General features: G+C 49.3%; 7 protein-coding genes across 7 annotated transcripts; 5 read left to right on the top strand and 2 right to left on the bottom strand.

The window, feature by feature from the left end:
* Positions 1-110: 110 nt before the first annotated feature.
* Positions 111-7819, top strand: F5B22DRAFT_138361 (DNA polymerase epsilon). Its single transcript, XM_047969024.1, has 3 exons — positions 111-985; positions 1044-1186; positions 1239-7819. The coding sequence occupies exons 1-3, from the start codon at positions 363-365 to the stop codon at positions 7301-7303; spliced, it is 6831 nt and encodes a 2276-aa protein (XP_047831047.1). The 5' UTR covers positions 111-362; the 3' UTR covers positions 7304-7819.
* On the top strand, positions 7763-10021 carry F5B22DRAFT_138380 (heterokaryon incompatibility protein-domain-containing protein). Its single transcript, XM_047969025.1, has 2 exons — positions 7763-8299; positions 8358-10021. Exons 1-2 carry the CDS (start codon positions 8221-8223, stop codon positions 9887-9889), a joined length of 1611 nt encoding a protein of 536 aa, XP_047831046.1. The 5' UTR covers positions 7763-8220; the 3' UTR covers positions 9890-10021.
* Positions 10022-10417: 396 nt separating this feature from the next.
* Positions 10418-13358, top strand: F5B22DRAFT_138331 (uncharacterized protein). The gene is made up of 3 exons (XM_047969023.1): positions 10418-10964; positions 11021-11859; positions 11916-13358. Exons 1-3 carry the CDS (start codon positions 10524-10526, stop codon positions 12859-12861), a joined length of 2226 nt encoding a protein of 741 aa, XP_047831045.1. The 5' UTR covers positions 10418-10523; the 3' UTR covers positions 12862-13358.
* A 104-nt stretch (positions 13359-13462) lies between these two features.
* F5B22DRAFT_646284 (glycoside hydrolase family 45 protein) lies at positions 13463-14263 on the bottom strand (the record flags this gene model as incomplete). Its single annotated transcript, XM_047978711.1, has 2 exons — positions 13463-13838; positions 13923-14263. The coding sequence occupies 2 exons, from the start codon at positions 14261-14263 to the stop codon at positions 13463-13465; spliced, it is 717 nt and encodes a 238-aa protein (XP_047831044.1).
* Positions 14264-15596: 1333 nt separating this feature from the next.
* On the top strand, positions 15597-18038 carry F5B22DRAFT_605612 (alcohol dehydrogenase). Its single transcript, XM_047974860.1, has 3 exons — positions 15597-16154; positions 16234-16510; positions 16567-18038. The coding sequence occupies exons 1-3, from the start codon at positions 16080-16082 to the stop codon at positions 17307-17309; spliced, it is 1095 nt and encodes a 364-aa protein (XP_047831043.1). The 5' UTR covers positions 15597-16079; the 3' UTR covers positions 17310-18038.
* A 680-nt stretch (positions 18039-18718) lies between these two features.
* F5B22DRAFT_138283 (Golgi phosphoprotein 3-domain-containing protein) lies at positions 18719-20263 on the top strand. Its single transcript, XM_047969021.1, has 4 exons — positions 18719-19183; positions 19290-19536; positions 19608-20059; positions 20125-20263. Exons 1-4 carry the CDS (start codon positions 18929-18931, stop codon positions 20212-20214), a joined length of 1044 nt encoding a protein of 347 aa, XP_047831042.1. The 5' UTR covers positions 18719-18928; the 3' UTR covers positions 20215-20263.
* Positions 20264-20852: 589 nt separating this feature from the next.
* On the bottom strand, positions 20853-22674 carry F5B22DRAFT_138302 (RPAP1-like protein). Its single transcript, XM_047969022.1, has one exon. It carries the CDS (start codon positions 22588-22590, stop codon positions 21193-21195), a length of 1398 nt encoding a protein of 465 aa, XP_047831041.1. The 5' UTR covers positions 22591-22674; the 3' UTR covers positions 20853-21192.
* Positions 22675-26674: the final 4000 nt, after the last annotated feature.

The raw sequence follows: 26674 nt of genomic DNA, 5'->3' as shown, positions 1-26674 counted from the left end.
GCCCATTAGCGCGTGCAGCAGCGGGTGAGCAGGGATGCGCGCTGTACTGGCTGCAGCTTCGCGTCGCGCGTTTTGTAAGTGGATTTTGCTACATGTATTTTGTTAAGCAGCCCTCCTCCATTGGGAGATAGATACACACCACCAACCATAACACAATCCTCGCCGTTCTATTCCTTCAGCGTGATAAATTCACCTGACGACATCCTGGAAGACCCCTACCGATACCTATATACCCATCTAATTCACCAATGCCGCCCGTAAATCGACGAATCCAACTCTCGAATTGCTAGCCCGCCCTTGCTAGAGGGACCTAACCTCTTCACCCCTCGCTGACAAGACTACCTCTACGATCGAGAAGTATAATGCCCAACACAACACTACGCCGGCCTCAGAAAGGCTATGTCCGACGCGGTGGCAAGCAAGCCTATCATGGACCCTCACGCACACGGACTTTTGCTGCTTCAACCTCACGAACAGAGGGCACATCAGCAGATGAAAAAGCCGAACGGACACTCCTCGCGACACAGATTGACGAGTCTATGGGCTTCGCTCGGTACGAAGCTGGTCGTCCTCGCGGAGGTTGGTTGGTCAATGTGCAACCAACAACGGTCGGATTGGATGATGATCGTGTTCCTGGCGGTCGGGCAGCCCTTGACTGCTACTTTATCGAAGAAGACGGGCAAACTTTCAAAGCAACGGTGGAATACGAACCGTATTTCCTGATTGCCGTACGTAAGGGCCGTGAGAGCGAGGTTGAAGAATGGCTAAAACGTGTGCCCGGTGGTGGTGTCGTACGCGGCGTGAAACGCATCGAGAAAGAGGATCTCTCTATACCGAACCACTTGTTAGGCTATCGACGGACATTCCTTGAATTACGCTTTGGAAACGTTGGAGATTTGATGTCTGCTAGAAGAGATATAATGCCTATCGCGGAGAAGAACCGCAAGGCTATGGAGACGGTGGATGTATATGCTGAGGTCGCTGCGTAAGTTTTCCGCTGGGTAGCGTAGGATCGATGTCCATGGCAGCTAATATTGGTACAGTGAACAAGCCGGGTTTGACCTTTTTGATGATTCACGAGATGATGATAAACGACATAATGCTTCCTTTTCAGACGCTAGCGATTACGTTGTCGATATTAGAGAATTCGACGTTCCATACCATGTAAGAGTAATGATTGATATGAGTAAGTCCCCGAACAATTAGCTCCTCGTCCCTTCCGGACTGACGCCGTGTAGATATTCGGGTAGGGAGATGGTATTTTGTAGAGGCGAAACATGGGATTACATCCATAACCCTCAACGAGGAACGTTTAGTTCAGGCCGATCCTGTCGTCATGGCATTCGATATCGAGACTACCAAACTGCCGCTCAAATTCCCCGATGCTGCGATAGATCAGATTATGATGATATCGTATATGATTGACGGTCAGGGTTTTCTGATTACCAACCGAGAAATTGTATCTGAAGATATTGCCGATTTCGAGTACACACCAAAACCGGAATATCCTGGCCCATTCATGATTTTTAATGAGCCCGACGAGAAAGCTGTTATCGAAAGATTCTTCCTACACGTCAAAGAAGCAAGGCCGACCGTCATCGCCACGTATAACGGAGACTTTTTCGATTGGCCCTTCGTTGAGGCTCGAGCGAGCGTCAATGGCATTGATATGTACCGCGAGATCGGATGGAGAAAGGACAGCGAGGATATTTACAAATGCACATACGGCGTTCACATGGATTGTTTTGCCTGGGTCAACCGAGATTCCTATCTACCGCAGGGTAGCCGAGGCTTGAAAGCCGTCACTGTCGCCAAACTTGGGTACGACCCAGATGAACTCGATCCTGAGCTGATGACACCATACGCAAGCGAGAGACCACAAACTTTGGCAGAGTATTCAGTTTCAGATGCAGTCGCCACATACTACTTGTACATGAAGTACATACACCCCTTCATCTTCTCATTGTGCACAATCCTGCCACTAGGAGGTGACGATGTGTTACGGAAAGGAACAGGTACCTTATGTGAGATGTTGCTAATGGTCCAAGCATACCAAGGCGAGATCGTATTACCAAATAAACATGTGTCCCCAAAGGAATCCTTCTGGGATGGACATTTGCTCGATGCGGAAACTTACGTCGGTGGTCACGTTGAGAGTATTGAAGCAGGCGTTTTTCGTGCCGATATTCCCGTCAACTTCGCAGTTGACACCGGTGCTGTTGACGAACTTCTTCGCGATCTTGATGCTGCCCTAAAATTCTCGATCGAAGTCGAAGAGAAAAAGTCTCTTGACGACGTCACCAACTACGATGAGGTTAAGGATCAGATTACAGCACGCTTAAATCAGCTGAAGGAGACCCCTAACCGAAATGAACGACCGTTGATATACCATCTTGATGTCGCATCTATGTATCCCAATATCATGACGACGAATCGACTACAACCCGATTCCATGATCCAGGAATCAGATTGCGCGGCTTGCGACTTCAACAGACCTGGGAAGACATGTGACCGAAGGCTTCCTTGGGCCTGGAGAGGAGAATACCTCCCCGCCAAACGAGACGAGTACAACATGATTCGACACGCATTGGAGAATGAGAGATTTCCCCCCAAATGGCCGAACGGCCCAACGAGAACTTTCCAAGATCTAACAGAAGACGAGCAAGCTGGTCTCATCAGGAAGCGATTAACAACCTACAGCCAGAAAGTGTATCATAAGATCCGCGATCAAACAACAATTGTTCGCGAGGCCATCATATGTCAGCGTGAGAATCCTTTCTATATCGATACCGTGCGAGATTTTCGAGATCGTAGATACGATTATAAAGGTAAAGCGAAAGTATGGAAAGGGAAAACAGAAGCACTCAAGTCTTCCGGCGCTCCCAGCCAGGAGGTTGATAATGCCAAGAAGATGATCGTTCTATATGACTCATTGCAGCTTGCTCACAAGGTCATTCTAAACTCTTTCTACGGCTACGTCATGCGAAAGGGTTCGAGGTGGTATTCCATGGAGATGGCTGGCGTCACCTGCTTGACAGGCGCAACAATCATCCAGTTAGCTAGATCACTAGTTGAAAGGCTTGGGCGCCCCCTTGAGCTTGATACCGATGGTATCTGGTGCATGTTGCCCGCCACATTCCCAGAGAATTTTGCGTTCAAGCTCAAGAATGGAAAGAAACTGGCAATCTCTTATCCTTGCGTCATGTTGAACCATTTGGTCCACGACAAATTCACGAACCATCAGTACCAAACATTAACTGATAAAAAGACGTTCAAGTACGAAACGACTAGTGACAATTCCATCTTCTTTGAAGTGGATGGGCCGTACAAGGCTATGGTTCTCCCTACCTCCAAAGAAGAAGACAAGAACTTGAAGAAACGTTACGCTGTTTTCAATGATGACGGCAGTCTAGCAGAGCTCAAGGGTTTCGAGGTCAAGCGAAGAGGTGAGCTGAAGCTCATCAAGATTTTCCAGCAACAGATCTTCAAGTTTTTTTTGGAAGGTAGTACTTTGTCGGAATGTTATGCTGCCGTCGCAAAGGTAGCAAATAAATGGTTGGATGTTCTATACAGCAAAGGATCAACGCTAGCTGATGAGGAGTTTATCGATCTCATCTGCGAAAACCGAAGCATGAGTAAGACACTCGAGGAATATGGCAATCAGAAGTCGACTTCAATTACCACTGCTAAGCGCTTAGCTGAGTTCCTAGGAGAGCAGATGGTCAAAGACAAGGGACTGAACTGTAAATATATCATTTGCGCCAAACCACGCAGTGCTCCCGTTACAGAACGAGCAGTACCAGTCGCCATTTTCTCAGCTGAGCCCGAAATCAAGCGAAGATTTCTAACGAAATGGCTGAAAGAAGAACCTTCTGATATGGATCCACGAGCGTTGCTCGACTGGGATTACTACCTCGAGCGTCTTGGATCCGTCATTCAAAAGCTGGTCACAATTCCGGCAGCGCTACAAAAAGTCCGCAACCCCGTCCCGCGTGTCGCACATCCAGATTGGCTTCAAAGGAGGATCAATATCAAAGACGACAAAATGAAGCAGAAAAAGCTTACTGATTTATTTACAAAGGAGCCACTGAGTGACATAACAAACCTTAATGGGTCTCGATTAGACGACCTTGAGGATTATGGTGCGAAGTTACTGAAGCCAAAAAGCACAACTGCGGTCATTAATGCCTCTCAAACAGCGGCGCTCGCTTCTAAGCGGAAATCTCCAGAGCCCGAACGGGAAACCCAGGACCCCTTTGCAGCCCTTCCTAAGGTTATGCCAAATCCATCTGAAGATTACCCAGCCTTCTTAGAGTATCAGAAGAAAAAGTGGAAGATTCAAAAGCAGGCCCGTATACGTCGTCGACATCTCTTTGGAGATCGACGAGGCAATGTTGGTAGCAATATCCAGCAGACGTTCCGTAACCAAGCTGAAGTTACATTTAGAAATACCTGGCAGCTTCTACAACTTCAAACAACAGACAATCCCGGCATTGTGACAGCATTTGTCCTGATTGATGCAAGAATACACGCGCTCAAAATCAAGGTTCCACGTCAAGTGTTCCTCAACTTGAAAGGGAAAGACCTGCCTGATATAGATGTGGACGGCTGCGATGTCGAGCAGGTTACTCATACACTTCCCAATGGCCACCCTTCGGCTCATCTCTTCAAGATTACCGTTCCAGAAGATATATATTTTGCCGAAGCTGACAAGTTTTCATTGTTGTTCAATCACCCTAGCGTTGAAGGGGTGTATGAAAAGCAAGTCCCCCTGAATATGCGAGCCGTTCTTCAACTAGGCAATATTTGTACGATCGATGAGAGCCAACCTGGTGTTTTGGGCAAAGGACTCGAGGAAGGGTTCGACCTTTCAGGGTTGATGCGGCCACTTAAACCAAAAGCATATCTTGAATCGAATCCCCTTGCCTATATATATATATCCCATATCACGGCAGGCGAACGACAAATATTTGGTTTCTTCTCTTCAACGAGAGACTATGCACACATTGTTATCCTACAGAAGAGCAAAGATTCTAGCTCAGAACTTCCCAATGTCACAAAGATATACAGCGACATGCGCTTGCGAAGGCTGCAGGAAGACCAAGAAAGCAACTGGCAGGAATGTTTCACATACCAGGAGAAGCTCAATTTCAGTGTGAAACAAGTAACAACACGGAGGAAAGCTCACTTAGAAATCGGTGACATTGTCAGAAAGATGAAAAAGGACGAAATCAGGCCAATGATGCTCGTTATTCAGTCCTCCCAACGCAACCTACTCATCCACGATGTTCCCATTCTCGCAGAGTTCCCCATTCTTCCGTTGAGGTACGACCAGGCAGATAGCTCTCTTCCACCTCTTGGTTGGCAATCGGTTGTCGCTAAGAGACTCGTTTCTCATTACCTGAGTCTCGGTTCTTGGGTACTTCACCTCACAGCTCTTGCAAGATACGGCGACATACCACTCTGCAATCTGGAACGAGACGACCCTAGGTTTCTCATCGATGTTGCATATGCTAGACGGCTGCAAATGAATAATGTTGTCCTATGGTGGTCGCCAGGATCAAAACCAGATCATGCTGGCTACGAAAAAGATGATGTTACTGGTCCTCTTGATACCGTTGTCATGCCATCGGCTAACAACCCTGGCACTTATGCATCTGTGTGTATTGACCTCGAAGTCCGCAACCTTGCAATCAACACAATTCTCACTTCGTCTCTTATTAACGAGCTGGAGGGTGCTGACTCGATCTCCTTCAACCCTGCCTCTGATGCTGCTCCGTCAGATGGATCCGAAATGTTCCACTCGGAATCAGCCTTTGCCAATGCCGGTGTTCTTGTCCTCCGCGAGATGGTAAAGTCGTGGTGGGCCGAGGCTTGCAAAGGTAGTCCAATGGCAGATATACTTGTACAACATCTCGTCCGCTGGGTGGAATCACCCGATTCGTTTATGTATGACCGTGCTCTGCATTATTATGTTCAGATGATGAGCCGCAAGGCCCTCCTGCAGCTAATGGCAGATTTCCGCCGAGTTGGATCACAGGTCATCTTCGCAAACTCAAACAGGTTGCTCTTACAGACGACAAAATCAGAAGTAGGCAATGCTTACGCCTATAGTCAGTACATCCTAAAGAGCATCAAAAGCAAACCGCTCTTCAATTTCATCGACCTGGAGATCAAGGAGTACTGGGACTATCTAGTTTGGTACGATGAGTTCAATTATGGCGGCAAAGCGTGCCAGGAAGTCGTCGAAGCCCAGGAACAAAACCTCGAGACAATTATGTGCTGGCAGATCAAAACGTTTTTACCCGTCAGGCTCCAGGATACATTCCAACACTGGGTTGTCGAGTTCATCCAACTGATGCATGGTATCAAACACCCGCACAATGGAGATCCAGACTCCACGCCGCGACCTACACAGCTGCCCTTCCGTAGTCTCACACAAAGCACCGACGTTGATGATAAGGATAAAACTCCGATCATACTTACTAAGACGTTTGAACGTCCCTTGAAAAAAGAGATCCAGTCTCTCATCTCAACACGGGCTCGTGAATTGTTACACCCGGAATTGACATCAGACTGGTCATTCCCTCTGCTGCCAGGCAACAGTGGGAGCCATAACCCACACCCTCAACTAAAGCATTTGCAGTCGCACGCACAGAGGACCGGGACTGAGAATGCGGTACTTGAGCTTGTAAAGTCTCTTATGCAAGTACTATCACTCGACAAAAATATTACGAATGAGGCGCGTTTGCTCCGCCGCGACTTGTTAACGCTCTTCGATGTCCGGGAGTTCAGCCGCGACGGCACATTCGTGAACCCTAGCGATTCACTCAAGATTCTTCAGTTGAGCTGTGCCGAGTGCACGCTCGCGCGAGACTGGGACTTGTGTCGTGATGAGAGCTTACTGCCCGATCTGTCGGCGCTCTCTACTTCCCTCGCAGCAAACGGTAACGGTGGCTTGGAGGGGCTTTCTGCCTCGGAGATACGGAAAGCAGCTGCGGCCAAACCGTGGAATTGCACATTTTGCGGCGCCGAGTTCAGCAAGCTGCGGATCGAGGAACGGCTGCTCGGGGATGTGGACTCGTGGATCGTCGAGTGGACTACCCAGGATGTCAAGTGTCAACGATGTGGAAGTGCACGGCTGAATGAGTTTGCGGAACATTGCACTTGCTCGGGACCCTGGGGCGAAAGTATCAAGAGAGAGGACATACTTAAGAAATTGGGCGTTTATGCCGGTGTGGCTGAGTGGTTTGGTTTGAGAATGTTGGCTGCGCTTGTTAATGAGGTGCTTGGTAATATTTGAGCTTTGAAGATCCCAGTGATATAACTAAAAGAAGCGCACGTATTGCTCCCAGGAAGCTAGGTATATAGGCTTGGTTTGGTAAAGGCTGGGTATGGTCGGTGGCTTTTGTGGTCCCATTGCTGCGCACAGGCGTTTGGTGTTGGATTCTGTTTAACGATTCCCATTGTTTAATATGAATGAAAACCGAAGTATATATCTTGTACATACGACGCGTTGTTGTGAGAGTAGTAAATCTACTTGTAATAAGTGACTTAGGTGAAGTATGTATAAACGAACATACCCAATGGCATTTTAGAGACTAGAATTGTGAGATGTCGAGAACGCAGCATACGCTACCTAGGTAGTAAGCACACGACCTTATGGTTTGCCTTGCGCGTTCTCGTGGGTAAAGATGGAGGTTATAATTGAATCTTATTGTTGCACAAGGAGTCCCAAATAGCCGACCGACTTTTGTCTCGAGGGTATAGTGTAGCGTAGCAGTAGGCGTCAGCTTCTTGATCGGTCTGCGAAAAGACAGATACGATTACCCAGAATGCGCAAAAACGTCTTATGCTGACGACAAGGTTCTTCGCCCGTTTACTACCGTTGCTATCACCGCACTTAGAGCTGTGAAGGAGTCGCTAATAATGTAGGATGATTGCCTTATAATTCAGGCGGGAACGGCTTTCCTTTGCCTCCAGTTGAGCCCAGTTATATCTTACCATGTGCTGGGCACCCTACTTCCCCCCCTCCTACTGCCGCCTTGAAGGATGTGCATAATCGCCGATCTGCCATGTTGCCCATGGAGTCCCCATTCAGTTTGATGAATTTTTCGCCGTTACGCGCACGCTACGAGCGAGGAACTCATCCGCTTCGAAATCTCTATTGGATGGACACGCGTAATAACCTGAAAGAGGTTATGATTCATCGTTTGATGAATGGAATGCAACGTAGAAATAGCTTTGCGAAACTTCTGGCGCGTATTGTGTCACAAAGTCAGTCGATATCAAACCCTGGGTATCTACGTCTACCTAGCTTCGTATATAGGTAGGCATGCTGACGCTAATGTCTATAGAGTGTAAATCGAACTTCTATATTGAAGCATGGCTTTATACCAGCATCTTCAAAGCCCAAGCCGCTATGTATAGCATTCTACCATTTCCCGGGCCTTTGACGCTAGAGACTTCGAGACTGCCGAGCAGAGTGCTTAAGTTATCGGAGAGCTTCCCAGGAATGATCCATCTCATCGAGCCTGCTCCCGGTCAATTTGATTGTTACTTTGCACTAAGCCATAGGTGGGGTGCATCAAAAGAGCTTTTATTAACGCGTAAGACCTTGAAGACGCTGAAGAACGGGATACTTGCGCAATTACTGCCAAGAACATTTCAAGATGCTGTCAAGGTTACGAATCAGTTCGGATGCTCTTATCTGTGGATTGATTCTCTTTGCATACTTCAAGACGATATCGACGACTGGCTTAGGGAGTCCACCTTGATGGCGAACGTCTACCGCCAAGCAACTTGTGTCATTGCCGCGCATTCTGCACAAGATGATAACGAAGGCTTCCTATCCGCGAGCCGATCGTCTTTCCTTCAAGCTCATACTGGCCAGAGCTACACCGGCTTCCATCAACTTGTCAATGAAAGCGGGCTGTCGCGAAGGGGATGGGTGTTTCAGGAGCGGATCCTATCGAAACGCATGTTACACTTCACCAGCCACCATTTGTTTCTAGAAGATGCCTCTGGAATTAATTTGGTGCAGAAAGAGGGTCTCGTACGTCTTTCGGGCGATTTACCAAAGGACAACAAATTGAACGTCGAGGACGCTTTCCACAACCCGGCGCAGTGGTATATGCTAGTCGAGCGCTACAGCCATTGCGAATTGACATGCGATATCGATAGATTGCCGGCGATTACCGGCCTCGCGCGGGTCTTCAAAGAAATGAGCGGCTCTAGCCGTTTCATATTCGGGCTCTGGAGAGAATCCCTCCATGTTGGCCTCTTGTGGATCCAGACCGCCAGGTATCCCTCTAGGTTGAGAGACGCCTATCGCGCAGGGTGGCGCTGTCCATCGTGGTCATGGGCTGCATGGAAGGGCAGCGTAGGCTTTCCATTGTGCGTAGATGTTCTAGAGTCGTGTATTATTCCGCTGCAAGATCGTCAATTCCAGCAGGATATCATGATGCTAGAGAACCTAGGCCCCCAAAATCCGATGTTGGAGATTGCTGGTAAGTTGCGTATGCTCTCCGACGTCCAGGTGATATGTGAGGCAACAGCGGAGGGTGCAGAAAGATTTGGTGATAGGCGCTGCGGATTTGTTTCGACAGTGCCCAAGATGCATGGGCTTGCATTCTTCGATGGCCTATATCGTGGAGACAAGCGAAGATTTGAGAGAATATGGCTATTACTCATCGCGAAGCGTTATGATAAGCGGCCATTAGTCGATGAAGACACGGAAATGGTTATATATCAGCGTTCCTCGACGTATTATTATCTTATTTTAGAACAGGCAGACAAGCCTGGAGTCTATCGGCGCATTGGCACTGGATCTCGTTCAGGAGCTAATTTTTGGGGCAAAGCTGATCGGACTGCTGTCCTAATCATTTAGGTGAGGATTCTATAGAGGGAAGGAAGTCTGTATCGCGAGATGAGGAGTGGGTGCTAGCTATGAAAGCAGAAGGAAAGCGTTATGTTTGTTTAAGAGGCATTAGACTGATTCCAGATGATGGTCCCTTTGACTTTCTTCGGGGCTCTCCGATCTACTACCCTCATCCCAAGTAAATAGGCTTATATAAGAGCATTTTGGCCACTGCCATGATGGACGCGCTGTAAACCGTCTATAGATAGCAAGATGATGAAGATGGCGATGAATTTAAAGCAGCTGACAACAGTACGGGGTACTTCCATGTGGCTGGCGGCCCGTAGCCTGTATATACCTACTATGTAGGTATCTTGTAGGAAGGTGCAAACGGAAGCAAGGGCATATAAGAATAGCGGGCTTGATTAGGGCCCTTGCCATATTACACTGTTTCACTATATGGTTAGGTACCTGCAGGTATCAGATAGGTATCAGATAGGTAGTACGTACCTGGGTAGCCTTTCATTGGTGCAAGCGTGCATAGTGGAGCCAAGCGCCCATCAGCTTCTTGACGTTTCCTGCTCGCGAGATCACCAAGTTTACCCAGATATCTACCGAAGCCGCGATTCAACCGATCGCGGATTCACGCCGCTCCCGCCTTCAGATGGCTTCCGACGAACATCACGAACTTCACAGTTTGACCCAGACCTCCCCCACTCCGCCGCCGCCGCCGCAACCCCACGATCACCATCACCACCAGAAGAGCCACGAACACGGCCACACCCATGACCACAGCCATCAACCGACACCAACAACAACAACCACCGCCGACACTTCAGCCCTCACGTCGTCTATCCCCGCGACAGAAGTCATCCATCATGACCTCCAAGCCCTGCAAGCTGCCTCCGCAGCTCCATTACCACCCACGAGCAACGACTTAGCCCAGCAATATGCCCAATCTGCTGCGCTGCAGATGGGCGAGCCGCAGTTCTCTCCGTCACTTGAGAATTCCGTCCTCGCAGCTCCAGTCCCTGGAGACCATGCGCCGCAAAAGGTCACACGTCTCCGCCGCGCCTGTGATATGTGTAGTCAGCGCAAGGTTAAGGTATGCTCCTCTTGCATCCGCTTGACTCCCACAGTACGTTGACAGGACTTCCATAGTGCGACGAATCAGGCCCACCATGTAAGCCGTGCGCAGATCTCCAGGTCGAGTGCACCTTCAGACGGGAAATGAAACGACGTGGTCCTCCCAATAAGCATGCCGAAGCCGCCAGAGCCGCGAAGCGCCACCAGCTTGAGAACGGCTCACCAATACCGCACATACCACCCATACCACACATACCGCATAGTCCCGCCAATAACGTGATACCTGTGATACCTGTAGCGCCGGCAGATGGCCCTGTTGCGCTTGATGCCGAAGCTATAGCGCCATTGCCCGTCTTGCAGCCGTTAGTCGACGACTTCTTCACCTATCTCCACCCCCTTATGCCCTTTCCGCACGAGCCCTCATTCCGTCAGGCGTTTGCAAACCGAGCCGATCGGATGAATCGCGAGTTCTTGGCGCTATTGGCCAGCATGGTTGGTGTGTTGGTCGCATCTTTCCCTCGCAGCGCTCGCGCCCATCTCAAGGCTCATCATAGTACTGGACTTTTTCCGACGGCAATTTCCATGATAGACCATTGTCGCTCTATCGCCCTGGAAGCACGGGGCACCGCCTTCATGACGAAACAAGAGATGAGCGTTGACGACGCTGCCACCAGCTACTTCTTAGGTCTGGCAGCCGGGTATACCTTACAATGGAAGCCATGTAGACGCTTCTTAGCTGAGACCATGTCATTTTGTAGAGAGCTAGGCACACTTCGCCCACGAGACCTATCTAGTTCAGGTGGATATTTACCTGATCTTGCTGCGGCAGCAAACTCGATGGCGAACAAGCCAGTCGATCATATTAAAGATCAGATAAGTAAACGGATTTTCTGGGTCATGGTCGCTGGCATTCGGTAAGTCGCATCACTGTCCAATGAGAGCCTAGAATAAGTACTGAGGCCAGTTTCAGATCAATGAGCCAATTAGGAGCCTCTATCAACGAATTACCTTTACCTCCGCCAACGACGCAGGAACCATACCCAGAACAACCCGTTGAGGTTGATGACGACTATATAACTTCCGATCAGATCTTACCGCAGCCCGAGGGTACCATATCCCTCATCACTGGGTTCAACAGGAACATCCGCATTTACATGACAATGAATGAATTGATCGGTGTGGAGATGTGTTATGGCATCAATTTCTTCGACTGGAATGCCCAGAAGAACATCATCAGTAATGGCCTTGTGTCAGCTAAGCAGACAATAGAGGATCTTCCTGAGCCTTTACAAATTGCTAAAGGCGAGTCTGACCAGAACAATGCGTCAGAGCTAGATCAGGGAGAAATGAAATATTGTCTACCTCATTTCCCCGAGTCTCAAGCTGAGAACGATCTTCGGCGGGCGCTCGAGATTGAACCCCTAGAACGACGCCAGCTGCAATCAGAAATACAAAAGGCTAATATACATGCCTCTCAACTTGCGACACGGTCGTATTTTGTGGAGCGCTATCTCAACCTTCGGGGGGCTCACTATGAAAACGCGGAAGCCGCGAAGGATGACAAGGACAAACTGGTAGCCCAGGAACGAGAATCAATCGTACAAGATCTGTTTGCCGTTTTGACGTCTATCAGCCAGCGAAATCTAGAGCCAAATGGGCAGTCAATCATCAACAAGATTCGGCAGGTTGCTAGCACGCTAGTAGAGGGTGCCTCGGAACATAAGGGTCCCGTCGCCACTAAAGCCGAGGACTACCTCAACAGGTTCATTGAAATCCTAGTTAAACTCGAGAGATCTGGAACAGCCGCCGTAGTCGGTGCACAGGACGAAGAAGAAGAGCTCAGAAATTGGGCCAGCCTTCGAGAATGTCAAGTACAATTCGTCTCATCCGGGGGTTTCCTGAGTGGCGATTTGTAGTTCGGGGGCTACTCCCCAGCACCGGCGCTCTTTCAACATAACCGTAATTGTAATAACATATTCGCTGTACAATACTGGTGGCGTAGCGGAGGGTTTGATTAGGGCTCCGGCTTACCATACAATAGGAGTTCTTGCCAGGAGATCGATACCAATAACTAAATTTGCTTCAAATTCGACTTGATTGTTGCCCTACCGTTAATTATGAATGTGAGGTGAGATTGCAGGGACGCGATTCGACTCAGGCTATCCGAGCTATTATCTGCGGAAAACAAAGGTCTTTGGGACCGTGGGAGACGAAGAATTCGTGGTTCATATCAATTGCGATGCTTATTTACTAGTGTGCCGGACAATATAGCCTGTACAAAATATGTACATGAAGTCTAGGACATAATGACAGTCAGGGTCCTCCACCAACAGCCCCTCTGGCATAGCGAATGACGGAACTAGAAAGGTTGTCTACTTCAAAATAGGTAGCAAGACTGCCTGACCTTTGAGTCTTTGCGGCAATAGACACCACTTACCCCCATCTTTGCTCTTCATGCATTCATTTATTCATTCATTCATACATTCATCTCTCTAACGGATTCAATTCCTTCCAAATTTAAACCGAGGCCGCCCCGAACGAGCCGTCATCGCTGCGCTTGCAGCCCGAGATAGCAGTGAGCTCAGCGGGACACGCGACCTGCGTGAAGCTGACGGAAGGGTTGTCGGCGTTCTGGAACCAGTCGAAGCGCCACTTGCAGCCGGCCCGCAGGCTCTCGGGCATGCTCGCCGAGTCGCACTCGGAGCGGCTGCCGACGCCGCCGTACTGCTGGCCCGGGAGCGCCTGTCCGAACTGCGCGCTGCACCCGTCGAAGAGACCCACGCCGCCTCCCGGCATCAGGATGTCGAAGTGGTTGCTGCCGAGATCGCCGCCCGTGTTGGTGCTTTGCACGATCATCTTTTTGCCGGCCACGGGACCGGAGGTGAATTCTAGTCTGGTGGGGTGTGGGTGTTAGTATTTGCGTGAGAAGGGGGTTGCTGTGCTTGGAAAGGGATGGGTGGGGACGACGCGGACATACTGGTAGCAGGCACAGCACCATGAGGCTTCGCTACCTCCCGAGATAGCGGTCGCCGCGAATCCGTACGAGAGGTCGTCGTTGACGGCCCAGGGCGAGTAGTTGCTGCAGGTGTAGGCTACGCCGCCGTCACAGCCAGACTTGGCGTCGGCGTCGGTCAGCGGGTTGTTGTTGCGGTCGCAGGTTTGAGCGGGCGACGACACGGCTGCCTTGCCGCTCCACGCACATGATGGCTTGCAGCAGTCCCAGTACCGGGTTGTCACGCCGTTGCCCGAGGCGGCGTGGGCTGGGGCCGTCAAGGTGGTGGCGGCGGCGACGAGAGCGAGGATAGCCTTGGTGGACATCTTGTGTGAACTGGACTGGAGCTTCTGCCGTCTTTGAGGGTGTTGGAGAGTGTGATTGACTCTGCTGTGTCGTGGTGAGGTCGCACACGGGGACATCGCTACTTTATATACCTATTCTGCCTTTGACGTGGAGATGATTAGTCGCCTCATCTGCAAGGGCCTTTGACCGATCCCCGCTGGGCACGGCATACATGCGTTGTTCAGGATCATGGGTTTTCTATGTGAGAGCTCATGGGCCTAGGAATGGGGTTTGATTTTGATCTTATGTTTATTCCTATTCTTATGCCCATTTGCGAACAGGGAGATACACTTTGGTTGTCTCCATACCTACTAATCTAAACTCAGTGTGCTGTTCGCAAGGGCTATGTAACTTCCTATTCTAGCTTCTCCCAAGAACACCTTAGGTATTATGAGGTATAGCTTTGTGATATGATCGACGCGAAGGGCGTCGTGGCTCACTAGCTCACGACATATAGGTAGTCAATAATGAAGATACACAAATCATGAAACTAGAAACCTGATTGGGGTAAAAGCTTCAACAACAAAACCAACGCTTACTGCGGTATGAAATGACATGTTACGAATGCCACTCTTGAAATTGGAGGAGGAAGGTAAACGGCGGTCAAGGCAGGGGATTGCCGGGACTCGTGGAAAATAGGTAACCCGGTAGCACAGCTCCGTCCCGGGTGCCCGGGAAGGTAGACGCGTTTCAGATCAATTAATTAATCCAGCGGCGGGGAACCATGTCAGGGGTTTACGCAACTAAGATGGAAAGGGATCCGAAGCACCGCAACTCGGCGTGTAGGCTTGCTGCACATCACGGCTTCTAGAGCCGATTTCTCCGAGAGACTACTTGCTTGGCCCTTGCCGATGTTTGCTGTTTGGGGAGTTGCGGGAAGGGTTATTATGAGACATGTCATTGTTCGAGTGCTGCTCAGCAGAGAACAGGAGATTGGAAGAGTTGGTGTTTCTGAATATACAGTTGCCTCTTTGATTTAGAGAACAGGCACGCAAAGCTAACTTTTACCGGAGCATGATGTGACTCTGGATACTACCTAGGTATCTAGTATATGTGTTCGCTAGCAGATGTAAATGTGACACAATTAGATACACCAGCCTATTACTCGACTAGTATTGTATTCAATTGAGGGATACAGTCTATAGCTCCAAGGTTGTTCCATGTCTGGTTTGCTGAGATGATGATTTCTTACTATCGGAGCATAATGTTTAAATCGAAGCCCCCATCTTACCCCGTCTTTTTAGAGCTACCGTTATGACTCTCCACTTCTTCCGTGTTAAGTTAGTTTCGATTTCCCCATCCCAATTCGACAATTGAATCCCTCAGATCAGACACCTTGATGGTCGAGAACTGCAACACCAAAGTTCATATGGTTCGTCGCAGATATAGAATTGTGAATGCCCTCGCGTTAGATAGATCAATGTAGTTTTTCATTTGATCGACATCTGCCCATATTCCGCAGTTTTCGAGCCATTTCTGACGACTTTTACTAGAGAGGCTATTGAACCCCGTATATTTAACTAGTTCGTTGTTACGTCACGACTCTAGCAACACCGTCATGCTGTCTTGTCCGTCGGCGTTTATCATCAATGGCGTCATATACACAAGAGAACGGGTCGATAAACCCTCATTGTTTAGTCTGGAGAGAGAGAACAGGTTGCCTTTAAAAGACAGTTCAAACCATTCAATGAGCACATGAAGATTTCTTCATATTGATTAAATTAGTAGTAATTCGGAAAACGTTCCAATACAAACCTATATCTTAAAAAATACTTTGACACATTTACCTCTAACAAGATGCCTTACCCCGACGAGTTTGAAGGTTTCATGATCAATGAGATTGGAAAATATACAGAATTCAAAAAGCAGACCGTACGTCTTCCCCCTTATGTCTCACTACTCTAAGCATCACACTCAAAGACACAATACTGATCATTATCGTGCTTTTCAGTTCAAGCCAAAGAAGTTTGGTGACCACGACGTTGATATTAAGATTGAATGCTGTGGTGTTTGCGGATCTGATGTTCACACCATAACTGGTGGCTGGGGAGATGCTCCCGCGCCCATCTGCGTTGGCCATGAAATCGTAGGCAAGGCTGTCAAGGTTGGCTCCCAAGTAAAAGACGTCAAAGTTGGAGATCGCGTAGGCGTTGGTGCACAGGTGTGGTCTTGCTTGAAGTGCGGTCCTTGCAAGAGCAACAACGATAACTACTGCCCCAACAAAGTCGGTGAGTCACATCCTACCTTTGATTTAGTTATAATACAGCTGCTCATTCGCATACAGACACATACGGAGCACCATATCCTAAGGAGGAGGACCCAGATGAGACTATTGCCCAAGGTGGTTATGCGTCTCACATCCGGGCCCAAGACTTCATGGTTTTCCCTATTCCCGAGTCTATTCCTTCTCACCTGGCGGCGCCCATGCTCTGTGCCGGCTTAACTGTATGGAACCCCTTAGTACGAAACAACATTGGCCCCGGCAAGCACGTTGCCGTCGTTGGCCTCGGTGGTCTGGGACATTTCGCTGTCATGTTCGCGGCCGCTCTCGGCGCCGAGGTGACAGTCATCTCGCACTCCCCCAACAAGAAGGACGACGCCCTGAAACTAGGCGCCAAGCACTTCGTGAGCAGCGCAGACAAGGACTGGGCCAAGCCTCTAGCTTTCACGTTTGACTTCATCCTTAGCACCGCCGATGTGCTGGACATGGAAGTGCTACAGGGCTACCTGTCGACGCTCAAGGTCGACTGCAAGTTCCACTCTGTCGGTCTGCCCGACAAGTCCATCGACGGACTCAAGCCCCAGCAGCTCACGTCCAACGGCTGCAGTATCGGATCCAGTCACATCGGCAGCCGCAAGGAAGCCCTCGAAATGTTGAAGTTTGCGGCCGAGAAGAAGATACACCCCCAGGTCGAGACCATACCCATCTCGGAGAAGGGCTGCGCCGAGGCCGTCGAGCGAGTCAACAAGAACAAGGTCCATTACCGCTTCACTCTTGTCGACTATGACAAGGCCTTCGGCGCCTAAGTCTGTTGGTCATATTGCTTCCGTCGAGATACTTAAGTCTGTAATGTAAGGCGCATGGTGTGCTGGTAGTTCTAGATTCCTAATGAAAAGCATTCAAGTTCAAAAACGATTGGGTACTCTGTCTAATCCATTATTATACCCAGCTTCCCGTTACCCGTCTATTGCTTTTAGTCACTTGGGTAGCTTGTGAGACAAGAGCACTCTAATCTTAGGTTCGGAGTTAACTAGTAAAAAGAAAACCTACGTACTATGTAAGACTGGTTGTTGAAAGAATTGCTTCTCAGCGGGTCGGGTTCTTCTCATGATAGAAATTTTGTGATCGGAAGTTATAGATTACACAAGCTTCCTAGGTAGGTATGTAGGCGGGCTATTTTAGGTATCTAGTGCACTAAACTAATCTTATTGTTGCTATTATGTAAAATTAACTTTTCTCTTTTTTTTTCTTTTCTCTCTCTCTTCTTTTCAAACTGGAATGCTTCTATCATATACCCAAGTGTATAAGGCGGCAGGTAATTCCTCAGCGAGACCTTGACATTGCTAGTTCCTTGATAGATAGTGGGGATGAGTACACTTGAATTCAGCAGGTGCCTTCAAGTTTCTACGTGACTCGGCTTGGGACTTAGTACATATACATGTATATATAGATAGATATATATCAGCCCCAAGCAGAGGGGCTCATACCAGAAATATTCACCCCTAACTACCCAGGTAGAGTTGGGGAGTTAAAGTTGCTAGGTTAGGTAGTGGTAAAGGTCCCTCCTCCACACGCCACCGACGCAATGTAGGTACTTACGTAATTCCGTCGCTTGACACTCTTCTCGAGATAACAGATTGAACGAGGCGTCGCACGTGCTCACTCGCCCTCTTTTGAATTCTTAAGTAAGCCATTTGAAGTACTTACTTACTTACAGTAAAGGAAGTACATAGGTACATGGGTATCTATCAGCTAAAATTAGTAGCTGAGTACTTTGTCTAAATAGTTCTCTGATAGGTACCTGACACCACTAACCATGTAACTAACTATGTAAGGTATGCGCGAGTTGGTCTCATCTATTCTTCACCCACCTCATTCACATCAACACTGTCGAGCTGTTTGCATGTTCTTATTCACTACCTCCTATGTACATGTTCCATACATCCAATTAAGCCCCAGCAAGACAGTAGAGGAGTTGACTTGCGACCTGAACGAGGCTAGCTAGGTAGGTAGGTCCTGGCAGAGTCTGGCGCCCATCCCAGCTGGCCTTAGGTATCCCCAGACACTGAGCCTCATCGCTAGTCCACTCGTGCCAAGCACGCTATTGCCGACTTAGCCAGCTGCTCTGTGCTGAGATTGTTATTCATCCTTGAAAGGAGAATACTAAGCCGAAAAGTGGTCAACCTTGAACCCGACATTCACATCCATTGATTCCTCATATTCATTTTCCCGCCGAGTCCAGCGACACCATACATCGCCTCAACTACCCGGCCTGCTGCGGACAACACTGACTCCGGCGCATCAGCCTGGAACACCACCGTCGGACAACCCGACACACCGCGAGAGCCAGCCCGACACGCGCATTGATCCTTCAGCCCAACATCCCTACCTCCCGGACCGCTGCCAGAAACATTTCCATATCAATATGTCGTCGGGATTGACGAGACGTCGAGGGGGCGGTGGCGCGTCCAACGATGCCGAGTCTAGCAACGGCGTTAATCGTTCCCATTCTTCGGCAGGTGTGCGCGACAGTGGCCCCGAGACTAGCTACGAGAATAGCGAGAATGGTCACAAGATAGCCTTCGATCCACGCGATATCAGCGAAAGCGCCGAGAGGAGCAAGCAGCCCAAGCTCACATTGATGGACGAGGTTGTACTTCTAGGACTTAAAGACAAGCAGGTAAGGCTGCACCACCTAGGCAAATCAGCGTTACCGACCTTACCAACCTTACCGACATTCTCACAACACTGCCTTCACTCCACCATACTGATAACAACCGCGACAGGGGTACCTATCTTTTTGGAACGACAACATTAGTTACGCCTTGCGAGGATGCATCGTCATAGAGCTTGCCTTCCGCGGCCGTATCAGCATGCAGAACGACCCAGCGCGGAGGAGGTTTCCCCTTGCTGACCGAGTAATCGAAGTCATCGATGATACACTCACGGGCGAGGTGCTGCTAGACGAAGCGCTGAAGATGATGAAGCAGAGCGAGAAAATGAGCGTTGGCACATGGATTGATCTGATGAGCGGTATGTAATCTACTGCGCTTTCTCGATGCAAGCCATCGGAAATCTATAGCTAATATTCTCCGGTGCTTTAGGCGAGACTTGGAACCTGATGAAGATCGGCTATCAGTTGAAACAGGTTCGGGAACGTCTCTGCAAAGGTCTTGTTGATAAGGGTATCTTGCGAACCGAAAAGCGCAATTTTCTCCTATTCGACATGGCTACACACCCTGTGGCCGACGGCGGTGCTAAAGATGAGATTCGGAGGCGCGTTAGGAACGTCCTCACTCAACGCACTGTCGTCCTGCCTGGCTCCCAATTCCTTCCCGAAACCCTTGAATTCCGATACACTCGCACTATCGCCATGATTTGCGCTGCCTACGCTGCCAATGTGCTCGAGAATGCTCTAACCACTCTTGGTCACGAGGCTCGCGAACGCGCCTTCACCCAAACAGACGAGCTGCTTGCAGAGTATTCACAATGGCCATTTGGCCGGAAACCAAGCTCCACCGGTATCGGCGCCAACGTTCCCCAGGTTATTGCCGAGGTAAGTCTACTACTTCTTCCCACTTACTCGTCGCAACGGTCCCTAATACCATGACTACATCATAGGAGATCAACGGTGCCAAGAATAAGGAGCTTCAACTCGAAGTTGTTGCCGCATGCCTAAGCGTCTTCACCCGCCTCGATTCACTACTATAAAGTTGAATTACCTAAAAGCCTCATGTTTGCTCTCCAATTATAAGGGAGGCAGTCTCTTACTGAGCCCTCATCAAATACTCTCTCATTTCTAATACTATTATCGATACGAGAAGCTGCAAACACAGTGGCTTCGTACCATGGCACATGACGGGAGACTAGTAATCTCCCCAACACTTTGATCGAGAGGGCAAGGCAGAGGAGAAAAGGGGTGTTGGCCACACCTGCTCGGATGTGTAAGCAGCCCTGTGATGGGTCGATGGAACGAATCTGCTTGGTAGATGTACGGGTCAATGGATAGATGCAATTTTGAAAGGCATGGTTCACTTTGATGGACACGAATTACCATACCGGGGAGAAGGAGGGGTGGGGGGTAAAGTCAAAATGAATGAGTTCATATTAACCCCACTCGCTACCCTTTCATGGGATGGTCTAGAAAAACTGTCTACTACGCAAAAAAAGGAGGGACCCTCGAAAAAAGGGAGAGAAATAAGAGCGTAGAGGAAAGGGGGGAAAGACGGAAGGGGGTTCCTATCCTAGCACGGTTGGGCGGTTTAATTTGGTTGTTCTTTTTGTGACCGGACTGGACTGGACTGGACTGGTTGGGGGCTTTTTAACTACCTACTGGTTTTCTATGGCCTTGTATTTTGTCTGTCTGTCTGTCGTCAAGCAAATCACCGTGTTCAAAAATCGTTCTTTTTCTACCACCGGAGTAAAAACCCCTTTTTTGTTTTTGAACTTTTTTACCTATACGTACTTGGTTTGCGTTGTATGTTTTTCCATTCGTGTCTGTACTAACTAGTGATGAAGAACTTGATTTGCTTTTCTTCTTGTAGTCTCGGTGATGAATCCTTTTATCTCACTGTGTAGAAAGGAATGAGGAATGTGGTGGTGGTATCATTGGCAAGGTATGGAATTACGGATTTTTATCTCCCTTCTCTTCTGCTTGGTTTATTTTTTTGGATTTGGATTTGAATTTAATCAGGCCTTCTTCAACCTATCCTTCCAACCCCCCTTTTCAAAGAGCCAGATCGCCTCCGTCGCATACGCCCTCGCGCTGCGATGCCCGCGACCGCGACCCTCCTCCGCGCCGACCTCTTCGTGTAGACTGCGCAGCACGGCGCCTTCGGAGAATTCGCGCCAGATGCCCATGCTCACGTCGTCCGGGTGGACGCCCCCGAACTCTCCCGCGCCTAGCCGGTAGAGAATCCGCCCGAGAGTCTGGTACGCCACGCACCGCTGGCCTGGTACGGCACTGCGCGCCAGTCGCGCCAGCTCGCGGATCGTGTAACCTGCCGCCTCGGGCGCCTCGCCGTGGTGGTGCAGCCCCTTCGACGTCGGCACGGCGCGCGAGATGCGCGGCGGCAGAAGCGCGCCCCGGAAGTCGAAGCGCAGCGCTGATACGGGCAGCGAGTCCTGCCCTGGGTAGTACGGGCTGTCGCGGTCCGCGGCCGAGTTCGGTGTCGGGATGGGCGCCATCCAGGCTAGCTTCGATGGGTCGGCCGGGAGCGACGGGAAGTATTTCTCGTGCAGGTTTTGGAGGAAGTTTGGATCTGAAGGGTCGAGGTCTGCGGGTTGTGGCGCACGAGGCCAGTGGGCGCCTTCTAGCTCGGGGGCAGACGGGTCGATTATGTGTTCTTTGGGAGGCTCTTTCGGTGCGCTGTCATCGTCGACGGCTGGATTGTGATTTTTTGGATCGGTGGTCTGATCAGGGGGCGTTTCGCGCTCGTCTGTATCATCGGAAACGTATGGTTTCGGAGGTGTTGTTTTTGTGTCGCTTTGCGCAATCGTGGTGCTCTGTTCCTTTGGGCTTTGATTTATAGTAGCCTTCATATCTGTGTCGGCAGATGTATCCTCTACTCGTATTTCTGGTGCGTCGCCTGTCTCGAACACCGTCTCCGCCACCGTCGAAGGCGAGGGTTTTGAAGATAGGTTTAGGTCATCGAAGTTTGAGATATTAGCAGCCTCATCAAGATTCGCGCGCTTCAACAACCTTTCGAGTATGGATGAGTCTAGACCGCTAAATAGCTCTCGTCGCGCTTCTTCAATTTCTTGCGGCGACATGGATGCTAGTTTCTGGCTGTTCTCGCGATCTATGTTGATCTTCTCGTTGGCCATGAAGCTCTGGCCCGAGGGCGCAGGTTTCGATTCATGATGTGATGACCCGAGAGGTTTATTGTTTGGAGGCGAGGAAGGGACCTTCGGTATCTGATGGTCAGGTTGTAGGCCCTGTCGCTTCTGTTTGAATGCCGATGGTTTGCTACGTTTTTTGTGTTCTGGAAATCCCGAGGCGCCTGGCTTGATCTGAGGGAAAGATGGTGCCTTGGCTTCTTTTATCTCTTTCTCCTTGATGTCGAGGACAAAAGGTGATGAAGCCATTATTAGATCACAAGGCGATGTTACGGAGTAGGTAATGAGTAGTGAAATGCTTCAGTCGATGGCAATGATGCAAATGGTGTTAGGCTGCCTACGTAAGTAGCGAAGTACCCACCCAGCCGGCAAAGGCACAGGCTTGCTGCCCCTCGATTGTGGCTGATCGATAAACCTAGTCTATACCGTATGCGTTATATGATGGCTGCACTGTGACGCTGGCTTCGAACTATGCTTATCTGGGACAACTCAAAAGTCACACCTGCATCTCCGACCCCACTTTCAGAATTTCTATAAAACCAACAAGCGCTAGGTCGCTTAGTAGCCGAATCATATTGCATTGGGTTAATGTCCGATAGGCGGACCCCGATCTGCGCCGCTGAGACATAAAAAGTACATAGGTACCTACCTACCTACCAATTGATGAATACAGACAACATCTCTTCTAGGTACAATTTGGATAGGAATGAAGGTAGTTACGTAATGTTTGCTATCTGTTAGTTGACTCTCGACTCGTATCCAGTTCTCCTCTTCATCCATGCTTCTGGATACCTTGGCGCATCACCGCTTACATGCACCTGGTAATGCCCACTCCCGAGGAGGCGGCATTTCTGATTTGCTAGCTTCTTGTTTCACATAGTACGCGCCATAGGCTATAGACTGTGTATATGACAACAAAGTGCTCCACTGCATTGCCTTGGATAGTGTAGTCTATCGTCCCATATGCTGAGGTCACGATACTATATTACGGTTGTGGATGTTTCGGTTATAACATGTTTCTTGTTTCTTTTCTCCCTCTTCCCGATGGGGTTGGTTGAGTTCATGTTCAATTGAGTTGTTTTACATGGTATTGAGATGGCATTCCTCTTGCTTCCCTTTTTAGATCTGCCGCGGGACCCTGTCACATGCACGCGGTTATCTCGCGTCAAAATCTGCGGCTGGAACATGTGGAGTCAGCCTAAAAACTTCTAAACTCATCTGGGCTGAAGATACGTACCGAGCCAGGGTGGGCATACCTACCTACCACAGTAGCCGGGCAGTACTTAGGCGGGCATGGGTCGTGTGCATGGAGTTCTGTGCTGCCCTATCAGCCCCCTCAGATCCCCCCTGTCAGTGTGTGCTGTGGTGTGTGCGCACTGCTCACCATCCTCTGATCTGATCTGTTCTGCACTAGCGCGTTTCCTCTTCTGGAGAGGCTCAAGCAAGAACCTTTCTCTTCAAGCCTTCAAGCTCCTATGCGTTAGGTATGTATGTAAGTATGGGCACACTTACATACACATGTTCTGCCAAGCCGCCAAGCCGTATGCATGCAAATTCAATCAGCAATTCTTGTAGGACCAGTACATAGTACTTCTTGTGTAGTGTATATCCGACACTATTGACTGGCTCACCTTTCTTCGCCGTTCCTTTCCCCCACAGAAGATGGACCCCTGTTACTGTAATGACCTTAACTAAACATGCTCTACGTGTACCTAGTGTGTGTATACCTACTGTAAGTGTGTGTACCTCGTAGTGTAGCGTGGCGTGGGTACCGTGACATAATAGTATATACGAAGGACATTAATTTCTTCCCAGTAAGCACACGTGTAACCTACTGAAGTATCTACATATCTACATACGTACATAGTAAATGTGTACCCAACTAACCTTGAGGCAATTAAACTTATGCGATCGCCGGCACTGAACGCTGTGTAGCCTGTATGAAGCACATATACTTGGCTCAACTATCAGCCTGTAATACCTAGGTATATCTACAAACATGCAGGGGGGCACAATTCATCTCAGTTTATCTAATTACAGGGACAGCGCAAAACGCCATTACACATCTACTAGGTATGTACATACATACCTATACGTAGGTGAATGATAAACTTCATAGTAGGGTCGCATGGTGTGATATGATATCATCTACCTAGGTATACTCTAAATGATTTACAGTAGTGCGTAGTATTACTTTGTTTCCCCAACCAATCACACTCGACAGGTACATTTAGGGGGGAGAATATAGAATATACAGAAGGAATATACATCATGTCCTACTAATAAGTTGGTAAAACACACAGACCACATGTCCCCCCCCGTTTACCTGCAACACAGGGGTCCTTGAATGGTCCTTGAATGGGAAACCTTGGCTTGGACATACTTACAAGTTGGAAGCTTAGCTTCGCTTAGCTTGCTTTTGGGAACATACTTCATAGTAGTAGTAAGGTAAGGTAGTCCATAGTAAGGTAGGAAGTAAGTACCGAGGTATTCCATTCCCTCGTCTCATCTCTCTCAGACAACAATTCTAACCGTGGTTCTCTCGTTAGATGCCTTCCTATTCCGTAAATTCCCTCTGACGGACCCTGTTGAGATCAGCTATGGCCAGGTATTGTACGTATCATACCTAGGTAGTCTCAAGTATTTCTCAGCGCCATTTACCTGTAGGTATTACACTGCCCAGGTGTAGTATGTAGGTAGGTATTTGTAGGAAGAATTATTAGGTGGTGCAGTGCAACCCCCCTACATAGTATACATACATACATATATACTTTTTATATACACCCACGCCCCCTGTTCTATCTGTCGACCACACCCTCATCGGATGATGATTCGATGCTGTTTCTACGGCCATCAGAAAGTGAATTAGTGGCCAATGGCCCTTACTATAATTCCCACTTCTGGCTATAGATGCCGAGACCGACCGGCCGACCGACGACCCTGCCTCTCTATCTGCCTGTCGTCTGCGCGTATGTAAGTATGTAAGTATTTATTATGTATGTAATAATTCCTTCATGGCTACCTGCCAACTGCCCGGTACTAATCATCCCTTCGGTCTGTCTATCTCCCATTCTCTACCCTGTATTCTCTACCTGTACCGGTACCCCCCTCCCTCACTCACTCTCTCACTCCCTCTATCTCCTGTTTCCCGTTTCTCTCGTTCTCGTGTCCGGCCGGCTCGCATGACCACCCTCACACTCTCTCTCATCCAGCGTAGCGTAGCGTAGTGTAATCCCGGTGTAATCCTGTCCTTGGTCCCCTGGCTCGTTAGTTCTAGGTGGTTAGTTCTCACAATTCCCTGCTCCATCCCATCCCATCCCATCCTATTCATCACACAGTAGTAGGTAAGGTAATCCACAGACAGACAGACAGACAGAAGTCCCCCCCCCCCCCCCCCCCTTCTTCCCCCCTTCTTTCCCCCCCAAGAGGCTTACTTACTTACTTGCCTACTCTAGTGCCATCTCTAATTCGGGCTTTTCTAACAATCAGAAAATTTCCCTGCCAACTCTGCCCGATTCTCTCAGATAGATCAACTGAGGTTTCTAGTCAGCCCCGTTTTTCGTTGGAGAGCTGCTAATTGCTAAAGTTGCCGAATTCTCGCAAAACGTAGCCATCCCCATCCCATCCCTCCCGCCCTTCTCTGCCAAACCCCCATTTTCACTCTTCTCTCCTCTTCCCCAACCACCTGCAACCACCTATCCTCACCACCAACACCACCAACACCACCAACACCGCCAAAATGCCATTTTAGCAACTTTCCCATCGAGAACCATTGTTGCGCCGCCTCTTTCCATTAATCTTGTGCGTGCATTTCGTGCATCGGAATTTTGTGCATTCGATCCGACGTCCTGCACCGTCGCCGGCGTCCATCTCACAGCGCTACAGGCGTGCGGCGTGTCGCGGTGGAGGATTTCGAAGTGCCGTAGTTGGGATTCTCGTGAAGTTATTCAGATCCGCCAGCTCAGTCAAGTTCAGCGCACCCAGCCTAGGCTAGGCAGTGTTGCAGCAGCGCACGAACGCGCGCCGACAGGCCGACCGGAGAGTGGAGGTCACGTTACTTACCGACATTGACCTGTACGTACGAGCCTTAGTGTAGGTACATCCATCCCGTTGTATACACATCCGGTATAAGTACCTACCTAGGTACCTACCTCAGCACCATACCTACCTATACACAGTACAGCGAGCACCCACATCCACATCCACATCCACATCCATATCTACATCCATATCTACATCCATATCCAGCAATTCGTCTGACTGTCTGACTATCCGACTGTCTTCTTCTTCTTCTGTCTTGTCTCTCTCTGTTCCCGTGGGACGGACTCGCAGC

Source organism: Xylaria bambusicola (genome assembly GCF_022495145.1).
Source record: "Xylaria bambusicola strain CBS 139988 unplaced genomic scaffold F5B22scaffold_19, whole genome shotgun sequence".
NCBI classification, from domain to species: domain Eukaryota; kingdom Fungi; phylum Ascomycota; class Sordariomycetes; order Xylariales; family Xylariaceae; genus Xylaria; species Xylaria bambusicola.
The sequence above is the reverse complement of the archived record's forward strand: the minus strand, read 5'-3'. Positions and strand labels throughout refer to the sequence as shown.

Coding starts and splice junctions, on each gene's coding strand:
- F5B22DRAFT_138361 (XM_047969024.1), top strand. CDS start 363: ATGCCCAACACAACACTACGCCGGCCTCAGAAAGGCTATGTCCGACGC. Junction 986..1,043: donor GTATATGCTGAGGTCGCTGC/GTAAGTTTTCCG, acceptor ATATTGGTACAG/TGAACAAGCCGGGTTTGACC. Junction 1,187..1,238: donor AAGAGTAATGATTGATATGA/GTAAGTCCCCGA, acceptor GACGCCGTGTAG/ATATTCGGGTAGGGAGATGG.
- F5B22DRAFT_138380 (XM_047969025.1), top strand. CDS start 8,221: ATGGAATGCAACGTAGAAATAGCTTTGCGAAACTTCTGGCGCGTATTG. Junction 8,300..8,357: donor CAGTCGATATCAAACCCTGG/GTATCTACGTCT, acceptor TAATGTCTATAG/AGTGTAAATCGAACTTCTAT.
- F5B22DRAFT_138331 (XM_047969023.1), top strand. CDS start 10,524: ATGGCTTCCGACGAACATCACGAACTTCACAGTTTGACCCAGACCTCC. Junction 10,965..11,020: donor GTAGTCAGCGCAAGGTTAAG/GTATGCTCCTCT, acceptor GGACTTCCATAG/TGCGACGAATCAGGCCCACC. Junction 11,860..11,915: donor GTCATGGTCGCTGGCATTCG/GTAAGTCGCATC, acceptor GGCCAGTTTCAG/ATCAATGAGCCAATTAGGAG.
- F5B22DRAFT_605612 (XM_047974860.1), top strand. CDS start 16,080: ATGCCTTACCCCGACGAGTTTGAAGGTTTCATGATCAATGAGATTGGA. Junction 16,155..16,233: donor CAGAATTCAAAAAGCAGACC/GTACGTCTTCCC, acceptor CGTGCTTTTCAG/TTCAAGCCAAAGAAGTTTGG. Junction 16,511..16,566: donor CTACTGCCCCAACAAAGTCG/GTGAGTCACATC, acceptor ATTCGCATACAG/ACACATACGGAGCACCATAT.
- F5B22DRAFT_138283 (XM_047969021.1), top strand. CDS start 18,929: ATGTCGTCGGGATTGACGAGACGTCGAGGGGGCGGTGGCGCGTCCAAC. Junction 19,184..19,289: donor TAGGACTTAAAGACAAGCAG/GTAAGGCTGCAC, acceptor CAACCGCGACAG/GGGTACCTATCTTTTTGGAA. Junction 20,060..20,124: donor TTCCCCAGGTTATTGCCGAG/GTAAGTCTACTA, acceptor ACTACATCATAG/GAGATCAACGGTGCCAAGAA.
- F5B22DRAFT_138302 (XM_047969022.1), bottom strand. CDS start 22,590: ATGGCTTCATCACCTTTTGTCCTCGACATCAAGGAGAAAGAGATAAAA.